This window comes from Alligator sinensis, unplaced genomic scaffold, assembly GCF_000455745.1.
Source record: "Alligator sinensis unplaced genomic scaffold, ASM45574v1 scaffold634_1, whole genome shotgun sequence".
Lineage (NCBI taxonomy): Eukaryota > Metazoa > Chordata > Crocodylia > Alligatoridae > Alligator > Alligator sinensis.
The window spans coordinates 694,831-707,124 of record NW_005842558.1 but is presented as its reverse complement, the minus strand read 5'-3'; the positions used below and the strand labels follow the sequence as shown (position 1 = coordinate 707,124).

The window sequence follows — 12,294 nt, the reverse complement described above, 5'->3', positions numbered from 1 at the left end:
GACGGGGAGAGGCTAGAGGTTGATCAGACCTCTGTTGCCTGCTTGAAATGCGCTGGGTCCGTAAGGATCCGCAGCGCTTAGAGATCTTCACACAGCGTGAAGTCTCCTCCTCCCGGTGTTCGTGGAGTCCTCCAACTTGGGCGGAAACCACTCAAGCCTTTTATACGGCTAGCAAGCCAATCACTAGCCGCCACGTGTGAATAATTTAGAACTGGCCAATAATGGGGCTCGAATTAGCATACAAATGGTGGGAACTCTTTGCAACGAGCATTTCTGTGCTGCAACAAAGAAATGCACCCTGCAAAGAAAGCTTCAAATTGGCAGGAAGTTCTCCCTTGCACCGGGGTTCTCTTTTGCAGCAGAAAACTCCACCGTGCAAGGAACCTGTAATTTAGCGGGAATAATTTAGCAGTGCCGAAGCACACAAAAACCAAAATCACACCCTTTGGGTTGTGACACAAAGGATATTGTCTCACACACACAGGACCCTCTCCCTCCTTTAGGGGAATCCTGACTGGATTTATGTATTTCGCCCAGGCAGGGGTTCCATCTGCCCACACGCATGAATCAACATTCTCTAAAATCTCAATTCCTTTGGGTCCTAGCATGGTCTCGGCTGTCTGGTGGTCTTCATGTAAGAAGATTTCCGCTTGCAGTTTTGTTAGTAAATCTCGCCCCAGGAGGGCTACTGGGCAGGCGGGGGAAACTACAAAGGCATGCTCCAACATGTTACTTCCAATTTTCATGAGGAGGGGCTTGCACACAGGCAATCTGGTCAACCTGGTTTGTCTTCCCTCAATACCTTCTACAGTCACATGCTTTCCACTTTCTTTAGCTAGAGGGGGCTTTATGGGGATCATAGAAAAGGTGGCTCCAGTATCTACCAGAGCCTCATAGTCTCTGCCACCGACCCTCATTGTCACCATGGGATCCTTCCGAGCGCTCGCCCGCAGGGTGGTGGCCTTGGATCCCGGTCCCCTTCAGCTAGAATCTTCCCCTGAGGATTCCGCTCGCATCTGGCGGTCCCCTGTTTGGGTTTCCCTCTTTTTGTCCTTTAGCTCAGGACAATCCCTTTTCCAATGTCCTTTCTCCCGGCAATATGCACATTCATCAGGCTTTGGTCAATTTTTCCCTTTCTTCTGCCCCCCCTCAGGTTGCTCCTTCCACCCCCCACTGATATTTGCACCCTTGCCCAAGGCAGTTGCCAGCATTGCCATTTGCTTCTGCCCACGCTTTTCCTCCTTCCTCTCTGCTACCTGATCCCGGTTTCCATAAACTTTATACGCAATTTCCACGAGTTCCGAAAGAGGCTTCCCTGGTCCCCCTTCAGCCTTTTGCAGTTTTTTTCTTATGTCTGGGGCTGCCTGCCCAATGAACATCATATTCATCATGCGCTGATTTTCTGGGGCCTCAGGGTTCAAGTTACTGAATTTCTTAAAGGCATTGAACAACCACTCTAGAAAAACCGAGGGAGATTCATCCTTCCCCTGGCGGACTTCATACAATTTAGAGAGGTTAGTTACTCGTGGCACTGCCTTGCCCAGAGCTTCCACTATAATTCCCAAATAAAAACTGTTTTGCTCCCTTCCCTCCGCCAAATTGTTGTCCCAGTCGGGACTCTCAATAGGGCATATGTCCCGTATGTCTCCTCCTTGCCCTACGTGCTCCTCGGCTATCCGATCCGCCGTTCCCTGTACCAATCGTCTCTCCTTGGAGGTCAGGAGGGTATGTAACATCATCTGAACATCAGCCCAAGTGGAACGAACATCAGCCCAGGTGGGACGATGGGTTTGCCCTACTGACCGAAACAAATTTTGCATTTTCTCAGGGTCCTCTCTAAAAGAAGGATTTTGATTCTTCCAATTGAACAAATCTGACGTGTAGAAAGGCACATAGACAAAGGTGGGTTCCCCTTCTGGAACTGCTACTTGTCTCATTGGAAACACATAATGGGGGCTTTGGTTATGGGTCTTACGGGGAGTTCTAACTGGCATCGGTGCCCATCCATCCCAGATCGAGCGACGCCATTGCGGGGGCCATGGGGCAGGTGGGTATGGGTAGGGGTAGTCGGGATCCGGGTCGAGATCCGGTGGGTCGTCTTTCTCTTTGCGTTCATAAGAAAGGGGGGCTGATGCTAGGAGAGTCTTTGAGCCTCCTTCCCCCTTCCCTCCCAGAGTGTTGGGGCTGGTTTGAGACAACGCTGGGGAACTCTCTGGACTTCCCTCTCCCAGAGTACTGGGGCTGGCTTGGGATAATGCTGGGGAACTCCCTGAGGTTTCCTCTCCCGAAGTGCTGGGGCTATCTTGGGGTGACGACAATGATTCTTGGTTCCTGGTGCCTGTGCTGGCCAGTGACTGTGCTCTATTTCTGTGCCTTGGTCCCTGAGCCAGATCTCCCTCACTACCAGAATCGAGAAGAACTCGGGGCTTTTTCCCAGTGTCTTTTGCCTTACACATTTTTCCTTTACACTTTTGGACCCATGGGGGAATGGGGTTCATTACAGCACTTATCCAGCAATCTATATACAGGTATTGATCCCAATGACCGTCCCTTGTCACCACATTCAACACTGCATTAGCCAACTTCACATTAAAAGAACTGACATCCGGCCACCCCACTCCAAATGATGGCCACTCCAACTGACAGAAAGTAATCAATCTGTCCTTTGACATTTCTATCCCATAATCTCCTTTGAATTTACTAAAGTTTCTTAGCATGCATCCTAATGGGGATGCAGAGTCTTCTTCCCGGGAGCTAACCAAACCCATTGTGTCAATCAATATACAAACCCACTCAGATCCCTATCCGCTGGGTCACAAGGTTCCAACTGAGCCCCCTTGCGTTTGACGCTACCTTGTTAGGCAGAATCGGGGTGGCTAGGCTCAGCCTTAGTCCCAGACCTGGTCAGCGGCTCATGTTTCTAAAGGAAGTCCCCGGGCCTCAAGTCCAGACCTATATGCTGAACGCCAAAACCAATACCTGAATTTTCAAGACTCCCAAACTCCCCGAGGGACTATTCGAGTAACACAAGGAAAGCGAATACTTACTCTGCCAACCCCCTGGTGCCGTCTCTTCGGACCCGCTCAGCCTGGGTGACTCATTCAGTGGAGAGCCTTTAACCTCCCGGGTGTCCTGACTCACGTTCCCGGTGACCGTGGCAGACTCCAAAAGCGGTCTGGTGGCCACTCCACGGACACCTTTGCCGGTCTTGTCATTCGACCCCGGGGTGGTCCAAGGGCTACTCCTGCCTGGCTCACCAAATTGTTGCACAAATGGCTAGTTTCGTGCCCCTGGAGGCTTGCCCAATTTACCTCAAGGAGAGAGTCACATGCAGGATGGGTCCATCTCGAGTTTATTGTTTGCGCAAACAGATCGACAAAGGGGCTGAGTCGCCCAAAGCAGAGTCGACCCCGAGTGTGTCCGAGGTTCCACTTTTATAGCTTACATAAACAGAGGGTTTCAGCGTGTCCTGCAACTATTGGTGACATTACAATTTCCTTATTGTTACGTCTTATCTTGCAGGTCAAGCTTAGTTGGTTATTGGTTAGTGTTTCTTATCAAGTTTTAGCACATGCATAGTCCAAAAGCAGAACTGCGGCAAAGGCCCTGTCGCATGCGCAGTCCAAAAGCAGAACTGCAGCAAACCTAATGCCTCCTAGTAACCCCTTGTCTAAGGCACTGAAGAAGTATGGTTACGAAATTTTATGTGCAGAGCAGGCCTCAATCTGTATGCAGAAGCTATTGCAAAGCATGCTGAATACAAAAGCATTTGCAAAAAGGCATTATGTTTAAGTTCTAGCGTATTTTTACTACACCCCTAACCTCTGACCTTTGCCACCAGAAATCTCTCCCTTGCCCCCAGAAGTACTCCTTTCAGCAAGGGGTTTTGCCATCTTGACACCAGAAAAAATACCAAATTACATTCCAAAAAGTGAACATCTACAGCATTCGTGAATCTGATATCAAAAAATATTTTTGGCACGATTTACATGTGTTTGTATAGTCTACATTGAGGTGATGGCACAATAGCTTAAAATGAAGTCTTACTCTTGTCTATTGTGGGGGGTGGGTGTAAGTTGTGGGGTGAGGGAACATGTGGGTATGTGCATGGATATGTGGGATGTGGGGTGTGGGGGTCTGCATGTATGCCAGTGCAAGGGAACTCTGGGTGCATGTGTATGCTGGGGTGTGCATATGGGACTCGCCCTAATGAACACATACACACACACACACATCCACACACCCAGCCCCTGGCTGCACACATGCTGCACACACACAGGCCATCCAAACATCCCCTCTTCTGGAAGGCCCACTGTGGGTGCTCCTGTGATGGCTGCCATCTGGGCTGCCCCAACGGGAACTGAACAAGGACCCAGAGCTAAAACACACATGGCCACAGCATGGGGTGCAGACTCACAGCTCTTCAAGAGCTAGGCCCGCCAGGGGGACCACTTCATGCACCCCAGCAGGGAACACTCAGGAGGGCACAAGTCACCAAAACAGAGGGCCGAGGCCTGTGGAGTCTCCAGTCCCCCAGTGCACACACTCCTAAGCGGGCAAAGATGCCTGCACAGGCTCAGCATCTAAAAGGCCCCACAGCAGCTAGAACGGCTGGCTCTGTGCTCCCTGCGTTCAGGGACAACACAGAGCTCTGCTAATCCCCGCTGCCACAGAGCAGCATCAGGGGCCCCTGGGAAGCAGAGAAGATCTATTGAACAGCAGAAGACCAACCTCAACTCTCCTCTGCCCTTCAGACCCCCCAACCCTGACACCCTATACCATGCAAAATATTTGCTCCCGCTCCCCTAGCTGCCTGGACTGAGGATGTGGTCAGAAGGAGACAGGAGAAGATGTTAGAGGGTCATTTCCATCCACTTTAAGGCCCCAGACTGGCATAACAGACCTGGAGAATTCGAAAATGTCAGCCTGGCTGCAACATCCAGAAACTTCCTGAAGCAAATTTATAAGCAGCTGGAGAAGGAGCAGCTGGTCACAAGCAGCCACATGGATTTGCTGAGAACAAATCACCTTGTCTCCTTCTTTACCAAAGTAATTAGTGGGATGGATGAAGGGAAAAACTTTTGATAAAGTCCCGTCTGACCTTCTCATAAAGGTAGATAATTGGCTCAATACGCACAATCAAAAAGTCACCCTAAAGGACTGACATTACAATGGCAGGAGGTTTAGAGTACGCTTCTATAGGGGTCTGTCCTGGATCAAATTTTACTGAAAAGGCTAATAATTTGGTTGCCAGAATAGAGAGCTCCCTGACAAACTGGAAAGCTGGGCTAGAGACAGCTTGATGAAGTTCAGCAGTGATAAATGCAAAATACTACACCTAGGGAAGAATGAGCAAAAGGCCAAATGCAGAATGGGAACTAACTGGCTGGGTGATAGCCTTGCTGAGAAAGCTCTTATGCTTATAGCATAGACTCCATGTGAGTCATAAATGAGATGTAGCTGCTAACAAAACAGATGCAGTTGGGGCTGCAACAATAGGGGTACTGGGTGTTAGACACAGGAGGCAGCTGCACACCTCTGCTCAGAGCTGGTTAGACCTCATCTAGAGTACTGTGTGTTTTAAGAAGAATGTGAAGAAGATAGAGGAAAGCTCCAGAGGAGGACAACAAAAATGACCAAGGAGTTCAAGGCAAGCTGGACGACCAGAGATTGAGAGAACTGAACATGTTCATCTTGCAGAAAAAAGCGACTAAAGGGAGATATGACAGCAGTCTTCAAATATCTGAAGGGCTGCCATGAAGAAGAGAGAGAACAACTCTTCTCCATTGCTGCAGAGGTCAGGACACAAAGCAATGACTTCAAGGTTTGGGAAATTAGATGTAGATTCAATCTCAGGAAAACCTTCCTTACTGTTAGGTCAGTGAGGCAGCGCAACCTACTGCCCAGGGAAGCTGAGGAACCTCCTTCCTTAGAGAGTTTTACCAAGAGGCTCGACAAGCATTGAACAGGGATGATTTAAGAGCAGTGCTCCTGCATTTGGGCAGGATGATGGACCAGATGACCCTGGAGTCCTTTACCAATCCTGTGATTGTGTTTCTATTTAAAGGAAGGCCTAACGGTTGCTAAGAACTGAGCAAGACACTCAACCCCCACCCAGTTCAGCCCTAAGCCACATGGGTTTTCTCCCCCTGTAAGAAATGGCCTTCCCCCCTAGCAGGAACACTGCCTTACCAAGGCCTGTGCATACAAAGAAGCCAACTGCTTCCCTCCAGCCCCAACAGCTGGCGCCATCCACCCACTGAAGTCTTGGCCAACAGTGCATTTCTTTTTATGAAGAAGTCTCAAAGGAAACTTTAGTTCCCCTGCCTGAGGCAGAGTACACACAGCCCACCTCACATGTCCTGAGCCACCACACCATGGAAGGCTTTTCATTCAGATCCAAGCAACCCCAGGCCATGAAAGGTATTCTTGAGACTTTGCTAGATACACTACTTTAGTCTTGCTTTGCCTGAAGTATGCTTTACTTCTGGTACCACTTCTCAGAAAGGGACAAAGTGGGAATTCCTAGCAATAGTCCCTTCTCTACTGGTCATCTGCAATTTGAGAGTGTAGTACTTGCCAGCCTGGGTTGCTCCTTGTGGGTGCTGGAAATCTAGGCCCCCCTTCTCCCTCTGAACAGGGAAATGGGAAAACATCTGGAAAGAAACTGGGAGAGGAGAGATAGGGAAAAGGTTCTTCCCGTGGAAGAATACAACAGGGAAATAAGTGAAGAAGACAGAGCTACAGCAGGACATAGTGGCTGGATCAGGTAAATCTACCCTGCAGATCAGGGTAACAACAGCTCTTTACTCACCTGCCAATGCAATGATGATAATGAGCAAAATTGTGATGACCATGGTAACTGCAATTAGGACCCATTACTCTTTAATGCACGTTAGGCATAAATCTGCCACAAAGACAAAACAAGAAATCACTGTGCTTGGTACATACATCCACTAGATTATGGGAGATGCACATGCCGTCTGTCATGGGAGCGTGTATTCGGCTGCTTACAACTTCCGCAAACTTCCCTCCATACGCACCCACCACCTACTCTCCTGCCCTAGGGCTGCTGCTTACTAGCTTCTGCTCCTCATTAAGTCCAGCTGCTGGTCTGAGTGCTGGGTGTGGTGGCAGCGTTATTCTCATTTCATGTGGCCTGAAAGCCCACCAGGTTCTCTCATTTGTTTAAATTGAAAAACTTAAAAAGTTAAAAACAGCATGTTAACAAATTTTGTGAAGAATTGTTGGGGGGGAAAGGAGCTGTTTGACAAGCAATGTAATACATTCCTTCCTAAATTCTGATCAACTCATTCAGATGCTTTCAAAGAGTCCTGTCAGCCTTCCCAGATTGCAGATCAAAAACTCAGGAGCCAAGAACTGGCTGATCAGAAGAGAAATTCTTTGGGCCCACACTGAGAGCTTCTGCTTTCATTCTGGGTCCCCAAAAAGCGGAGCCTTGTCTTTCAAGAGGACACAGAACTAGTTTTAAAAACTATTCCAGCTCCCATTTTAGTTCTGTGAGGCCAGTTTCTCAATGGGGCTCACTGGCAAGCTGTCTGCAGGGACTGAGCCAAAGATGCAGGAGATGCCTGGGCTGTATCACCAGCTCTGCCACTGACCTGCTGGGTGACTGGGCAAGCACTCCACTGCCCTATGCCTCAGTTTCTTCCTCTCTAAAATGGGCATAGAACTACTGACACAGCTCAGAGATTTGCTGAGGAAGACTGCAGTGAAAGAGCTGGGTATTCTCTTAGCATTATTATTACTTCCTCTGCTACAGAACAACACTTCTTGTCTCCATTGTTTGGGTCCAACATTTTCCAGCACAGTTAGTTATTTTAGATGCACCAGTTTTTCTGTAGCCAAAAAGCAACACTATAGAGGTGGCTGATTTCAGTGGCTGGGTGTCTAAGCCTTGCTCATGAGCCAGTCCAAACTTCTCTCAATAAGCTTTTTAAACAATGGAAAATGGTGAATATTTGACCAAAGGAACTTTTTCCTCAGAACCTGCCTCCTTTTCTTCAGGCACTGTCCTCTGTGGGCATGAGGAAACCCTTAGTCAGTGCTTTTCAACCTCATTAGGCCAATCCTTGTTATACTCAAGGCAATTTCTCAGAAAATGTCAGTGCTTTGCTTTCATTCATTTTTTGACTGCAGAAAAAGAAGAGAGGTGTTCTTATGCTGCAAATGACTCAGAAAAGCAGCAGCTGGTCAGAGTGGTTTTGGCATTATGGTTTGAAATGTCTGGGTTTATGCTGAAACTCATGTGTAGGTGCTGTCACACCTGCCAGTGCTGATGTAATAATGCCCTTGAACGGATCTCCTGGCTCCTCAAGGTTAAGAATAGCCATTCTAAATGTTTGAGTCTTGCAGGTTTTGACTGAAAGGTTTGGGGATTTGGTTGACAAGAGTAAGTTTGCAGATCTTTGCCAAGACCAACCAAAGAACATCTACTTGAAACTATGACTCTCTCCTATTTTGTAGAAATTACAAAAGGGGAAAAGGTCAAGGTACATTTAGCCTTCAAGTACTCTGATCTCAGATGGGGCAGAGGCAGTCTCTCTCTCTGTTTTTGTGCAGAGCCCAGCAAAATGAAGTCCAGTCATTCCTAGGCAATGCACCAAGTAGATAACAAAATACTGATTTACTGGGAGCTCTCCTGTTATCTTCTGCTGTCACCAGAGAAGGCAGCATTGACTCCACCATGTCACCGCCTGTTGGAAAGCAAAACAGATTCTCATTCACAGTAAAGTCATGCTGCCAATTATGTCCCCCATGTAAGGCTCAGTGCAGCATATGATTACACCTGCTTCCCCTCCTCACAGTAACCCCAAGTAAGTAGAGTCATCCTTTCCTGGATTGAGGACCCAAGGGCATTACAGAACATGCAATACGTGTGGCAACTTGCTTGTCACATCATCCCCTCCTGTAGCTGGCATCACAACTAGACACTTTCTACCAGCTGATGAAGCTACTGGGTATGATCTGTCTCCAGGCATCCTGTGTCTAAACCCTGCTAATACCCCCTGTAGGAAATCAGGAAAGGGAGGAAGGAGAGAACTTGCTGCAAAAAGTAGTGGGTTGAGCATTAAAATCAGAGATATGGGAAGCAATGACCCAGCATGAGAAGAGAAAAGGGTAGCCAGGACCCCCAAGACAAAAGGGGATCTGAATGATCAAGGCAAAATTAGGCAAATTGGGTGCCCCAGGCCTACTCTAGCATATCAGTGCACAGGGAAGTCACAGAGGGCTTTGTCTCCAGAACAGACACCCAGAGTCCTCACCTTCAACCCTTGCAAAAGGGGTAAAAAAGGGGTCAGACACTTGGTTCAGCCAGTCCAAAGTGTCTGTCCAGTAACACCCAGTGACCCCTTTTATAGCCAACCTGTCAGTAACATGTAATCTTATAGGAGTAGCTAATCTGTGTTTGCTTCTCTCAAAGAGAAATACCCAACCATCCCATGATCCCAGGAACACAAGTCATTTTTACCAGCACCTGCCTGACATTTGTAAGAGGAAGTGCTGAACTTGTGTAAATCCATGTCATTCAATGCAAGCTGAAGAAGTGCCTTGACTAGACAGTTCTCAAATGTGACAAACCTAAAGATCAGAGAGTTTAGTTAGAGCAAAGGCCAGAAGACCTGTCTAGCAATGCATTATGGGTGTTTGGCCTAACACTAATATCCTATGCCACCAGGAGGACACATCCTGGTGTCCAAAATACGATATGAATTTTAAAACATTATAGTGTTAAACATAATATCATTTTCAATATGTTTTGTTAGTGTGAATGAGCTTTACTCTGCATATTCTTCCACCCTTATCAATGCCCAATACCCCTTTGAAGCTTGCTAACATTTAATCTTGCAATGACTTTTGCCATTGAAAGTGGCATCACATCACAAGGGAAAACATATTTTCCTGTGATCCATTTGGAATTTTCCAATAATTTCACTGACTCTGCGTCAGTGTTGTGTTTGGAGGTAAGAACAGGATCTTGACATTCCCCTTCTCTAACCCAGGCTTTATTTCTCCCTTCCAACCTGGGAATGAAAACTCTCTCTTTAAATAAGGGAGGGAAAAGGGATGAGAGGGAGAGTTTACTTACTAGTATCACTTGCCGCTTTTCTTCTCTCTTCTGCCATCCTCTGGCCGATCAGAAGTTAAACCCAACCGTTACCACCTATCAGTCAGCAAGAACAGAAGCAAGAATTCTGGGCGATAATTTTTATGGGATCAAATATATTATTGGGAGAGATGTCAGATGACTTTTGGGCACAAAGTGCCCGTGACTGTCACTCAGGATGGGTTATCTGAGGCATGCAGCTCTAAGACTCCCCAAGAATACTCAGTGTAGGGCCAGTGCAACATCACCCCTCCAACAGCACTCCTGCTCAACCTAGGCATTTCTGGTGCACTCCTCAGGGTGACCGTTTAAAACTCACCCAGATATTCAAAGGATCATAGAAAATGAGGGTCGGAAGGGACATCGGGATGTCACATTTAGTCCAAGCCCCTTCTCAAAGCAGGACCAGCCCCAACTAGATCATTTCACCCAAGGCTTTGTCAAGCCAGGACTTAAAAACCTCTGAGGACAGAGATTCCACCACCTTTCTGGGTAACCTGCCCCAGGGCTTCACTGCCCTCCTGATGAGAAAGTGTGTCCTAATATTCAACCTAAGCCTCCCTTGCTGCAATTTGAGACTGCTCCTTGTTCTGCCACTACTGAGAACAATACAGCTCCATCCTCTTTTGAACCTCCTTTAAGGTAGTTGAAGGCTGCTATTAATTGCCCCCCTTCCCTTCCCCATGCCTGGTCTTCTCTTCTGCAGACTAAATTAACCTATTTTTCTCATGCTCTCCTCACAAGTCACATAGCCCAGCCCCCATACCATTTTCACTGCTCTCTGCCAGACCCTCTCCAACTTCTCTGAAACTTGTGCACATCCTTTCTGTAGTGGGGAGCCCAGAACTGGACACAGTACTCCAAAAGTGACTTTACCAGTGCAGAAGAGAGGGGAATAATTACTTCCCTTGATCTGCTGGCAACGCTCCTCCTAATGCAGCCCAGTACACACTGATGGCAACAAGGGCACACTGTTGACTCATATTCAGCTTACTGTCCACTGTAACACCCAGGCCCTTTTCTACAGAGCTGCAAATAATCCAGTCAGCCCCCAGCCTGCACCGGTGCATGGGATTCTTCCATCCTAAGTGCAGGACTTTGCACTAGTCTGTATAGAACCCCATAAGATTTCTTTTGGCTTAATCAGTCAATTTGTCTAGGTTAGGGGTTGCCAACCAGGGGTACACATACGCCAGAGGGTACCCAAGTCCAACAAGGGGATGCCTTGTTGGACTTGGTGTTGGCCACGGGCGACGACCTGGAGAGGGGGCTGCGGGTGCTTGACCCCCTGGGCGACAGTGACCACTGCCTGCTGGAATTCACCATTCAGCGCAAGGTGGCAAAGGCAAGCGGTCAGGCTGTGGCCCTAGATTTTAGGAGGGCGAACTTCAACGAGCTAAGGAGGATAGTTGGAGAAGCGCTGAAGTCTCTGAAGGGAGGTGAGCCGGGTGTTCAAGGGCAGTGGTCGCTCCTTAAGGAGACGATCCTCCAAGCCCAAAAGAAGGTAGTCCCGACAAGGACCAAAGGGGGCAGGAGAGCATACAAGCCTCCATGGCTCACCAAAAACATCCGGGAATGTCTCCTTGCTAAAAAGGAGGCTTACTCCCAATGGAAAGGAGGGGTCATCACCAAGGAGGACTATTCGGCAGTTGCTCGGGGGTGTAGGGGGGTAGTTAGGAAGGCCAAGGCAGAGACGGAACTGGGACTAGCTTCCCGGATTAAGGACAACAAGAAGTCCTTTTTTAAATACATAGGGAGTAAAAAGAAGGCCCCGGGTAATGTGGGGCCCTTGCAGGACGCGATGGGGAATCTGGTTGTCACACCAGACGACAAAGCCAACATATTTAATGATTTCGTTGCCTCTGTCTTCCTCAGTAAGGACCAGAACTGCCGCCTCCCTGCTAGGCCCCCATCAGGCCCCGAGGGAGGCACACCTGAGCCCAGGGTAAGTGAGGATCTAGTTAGGGAGCTGCTGGAGGGGCTGGACGTTTTTAAGTCAGCCGGTCCGGATGATCTCCACCCTAGAGTTCTAAAGGAACTGGCCGGGGTCATTGCGAGTCCCCGGGCGCAGCTTTATGAGCACTCGTGGTGCTCTGGAGAGGTGCCGGAGGACTGGAAGAGGGCCAACGTGGTTCCCATCTTCAAAAAGGGGAGGAAGGAGGACC

General features: G+C 48.4%; 1 protein-coding gene and 1 long non-coding RNA gene across 3 annotated transcripts in view; both read right to left on the bottom strand.

Annotated features, from left to right (window-relative positions):
• LOC112551688 (C-type lectin domain family 2 member D-like) overlaps positions 1–7,824 on the bottom strand; it is a 17,796-nt gene extending 9,972 nt beyond the window's left edge. Inside the window, exon 1 of the mRNA XM_025214000.1 lies at positions 6,815–7,824. Within this exon, the coding sequence (XP_025069785.1) occupies positions 6,815–6,857 (43 nt within the window). The 5' untranslated portion in view covers positions 6,858–7,824. The remainder of the gene's footprint in view (positions 1–6,814) is intronic.
• A 432-nt stretch (positions 7,825–8,256) lies between these two features.
• Positions 8,257–12,294, bottom strand: part of LOC112551689 — a 16,470-nt gene continuing 12,432 nt past the window's right edge. For both annotated transcript variants that reach the window (XR_003095991.1, XR_003095992.1), the window contains exons 2-3: positions 10,112–10,186; positions 8,257–8,717 (exon numbers count right to left, since the gene is read on the bottom strand). This is a non-coding gene — a long non-coding RNA (uncharacterized LOC112551689). The remainder of the gene's footprint in view (positions 8,718–10,111; positions 10,187–12,294) is intronic.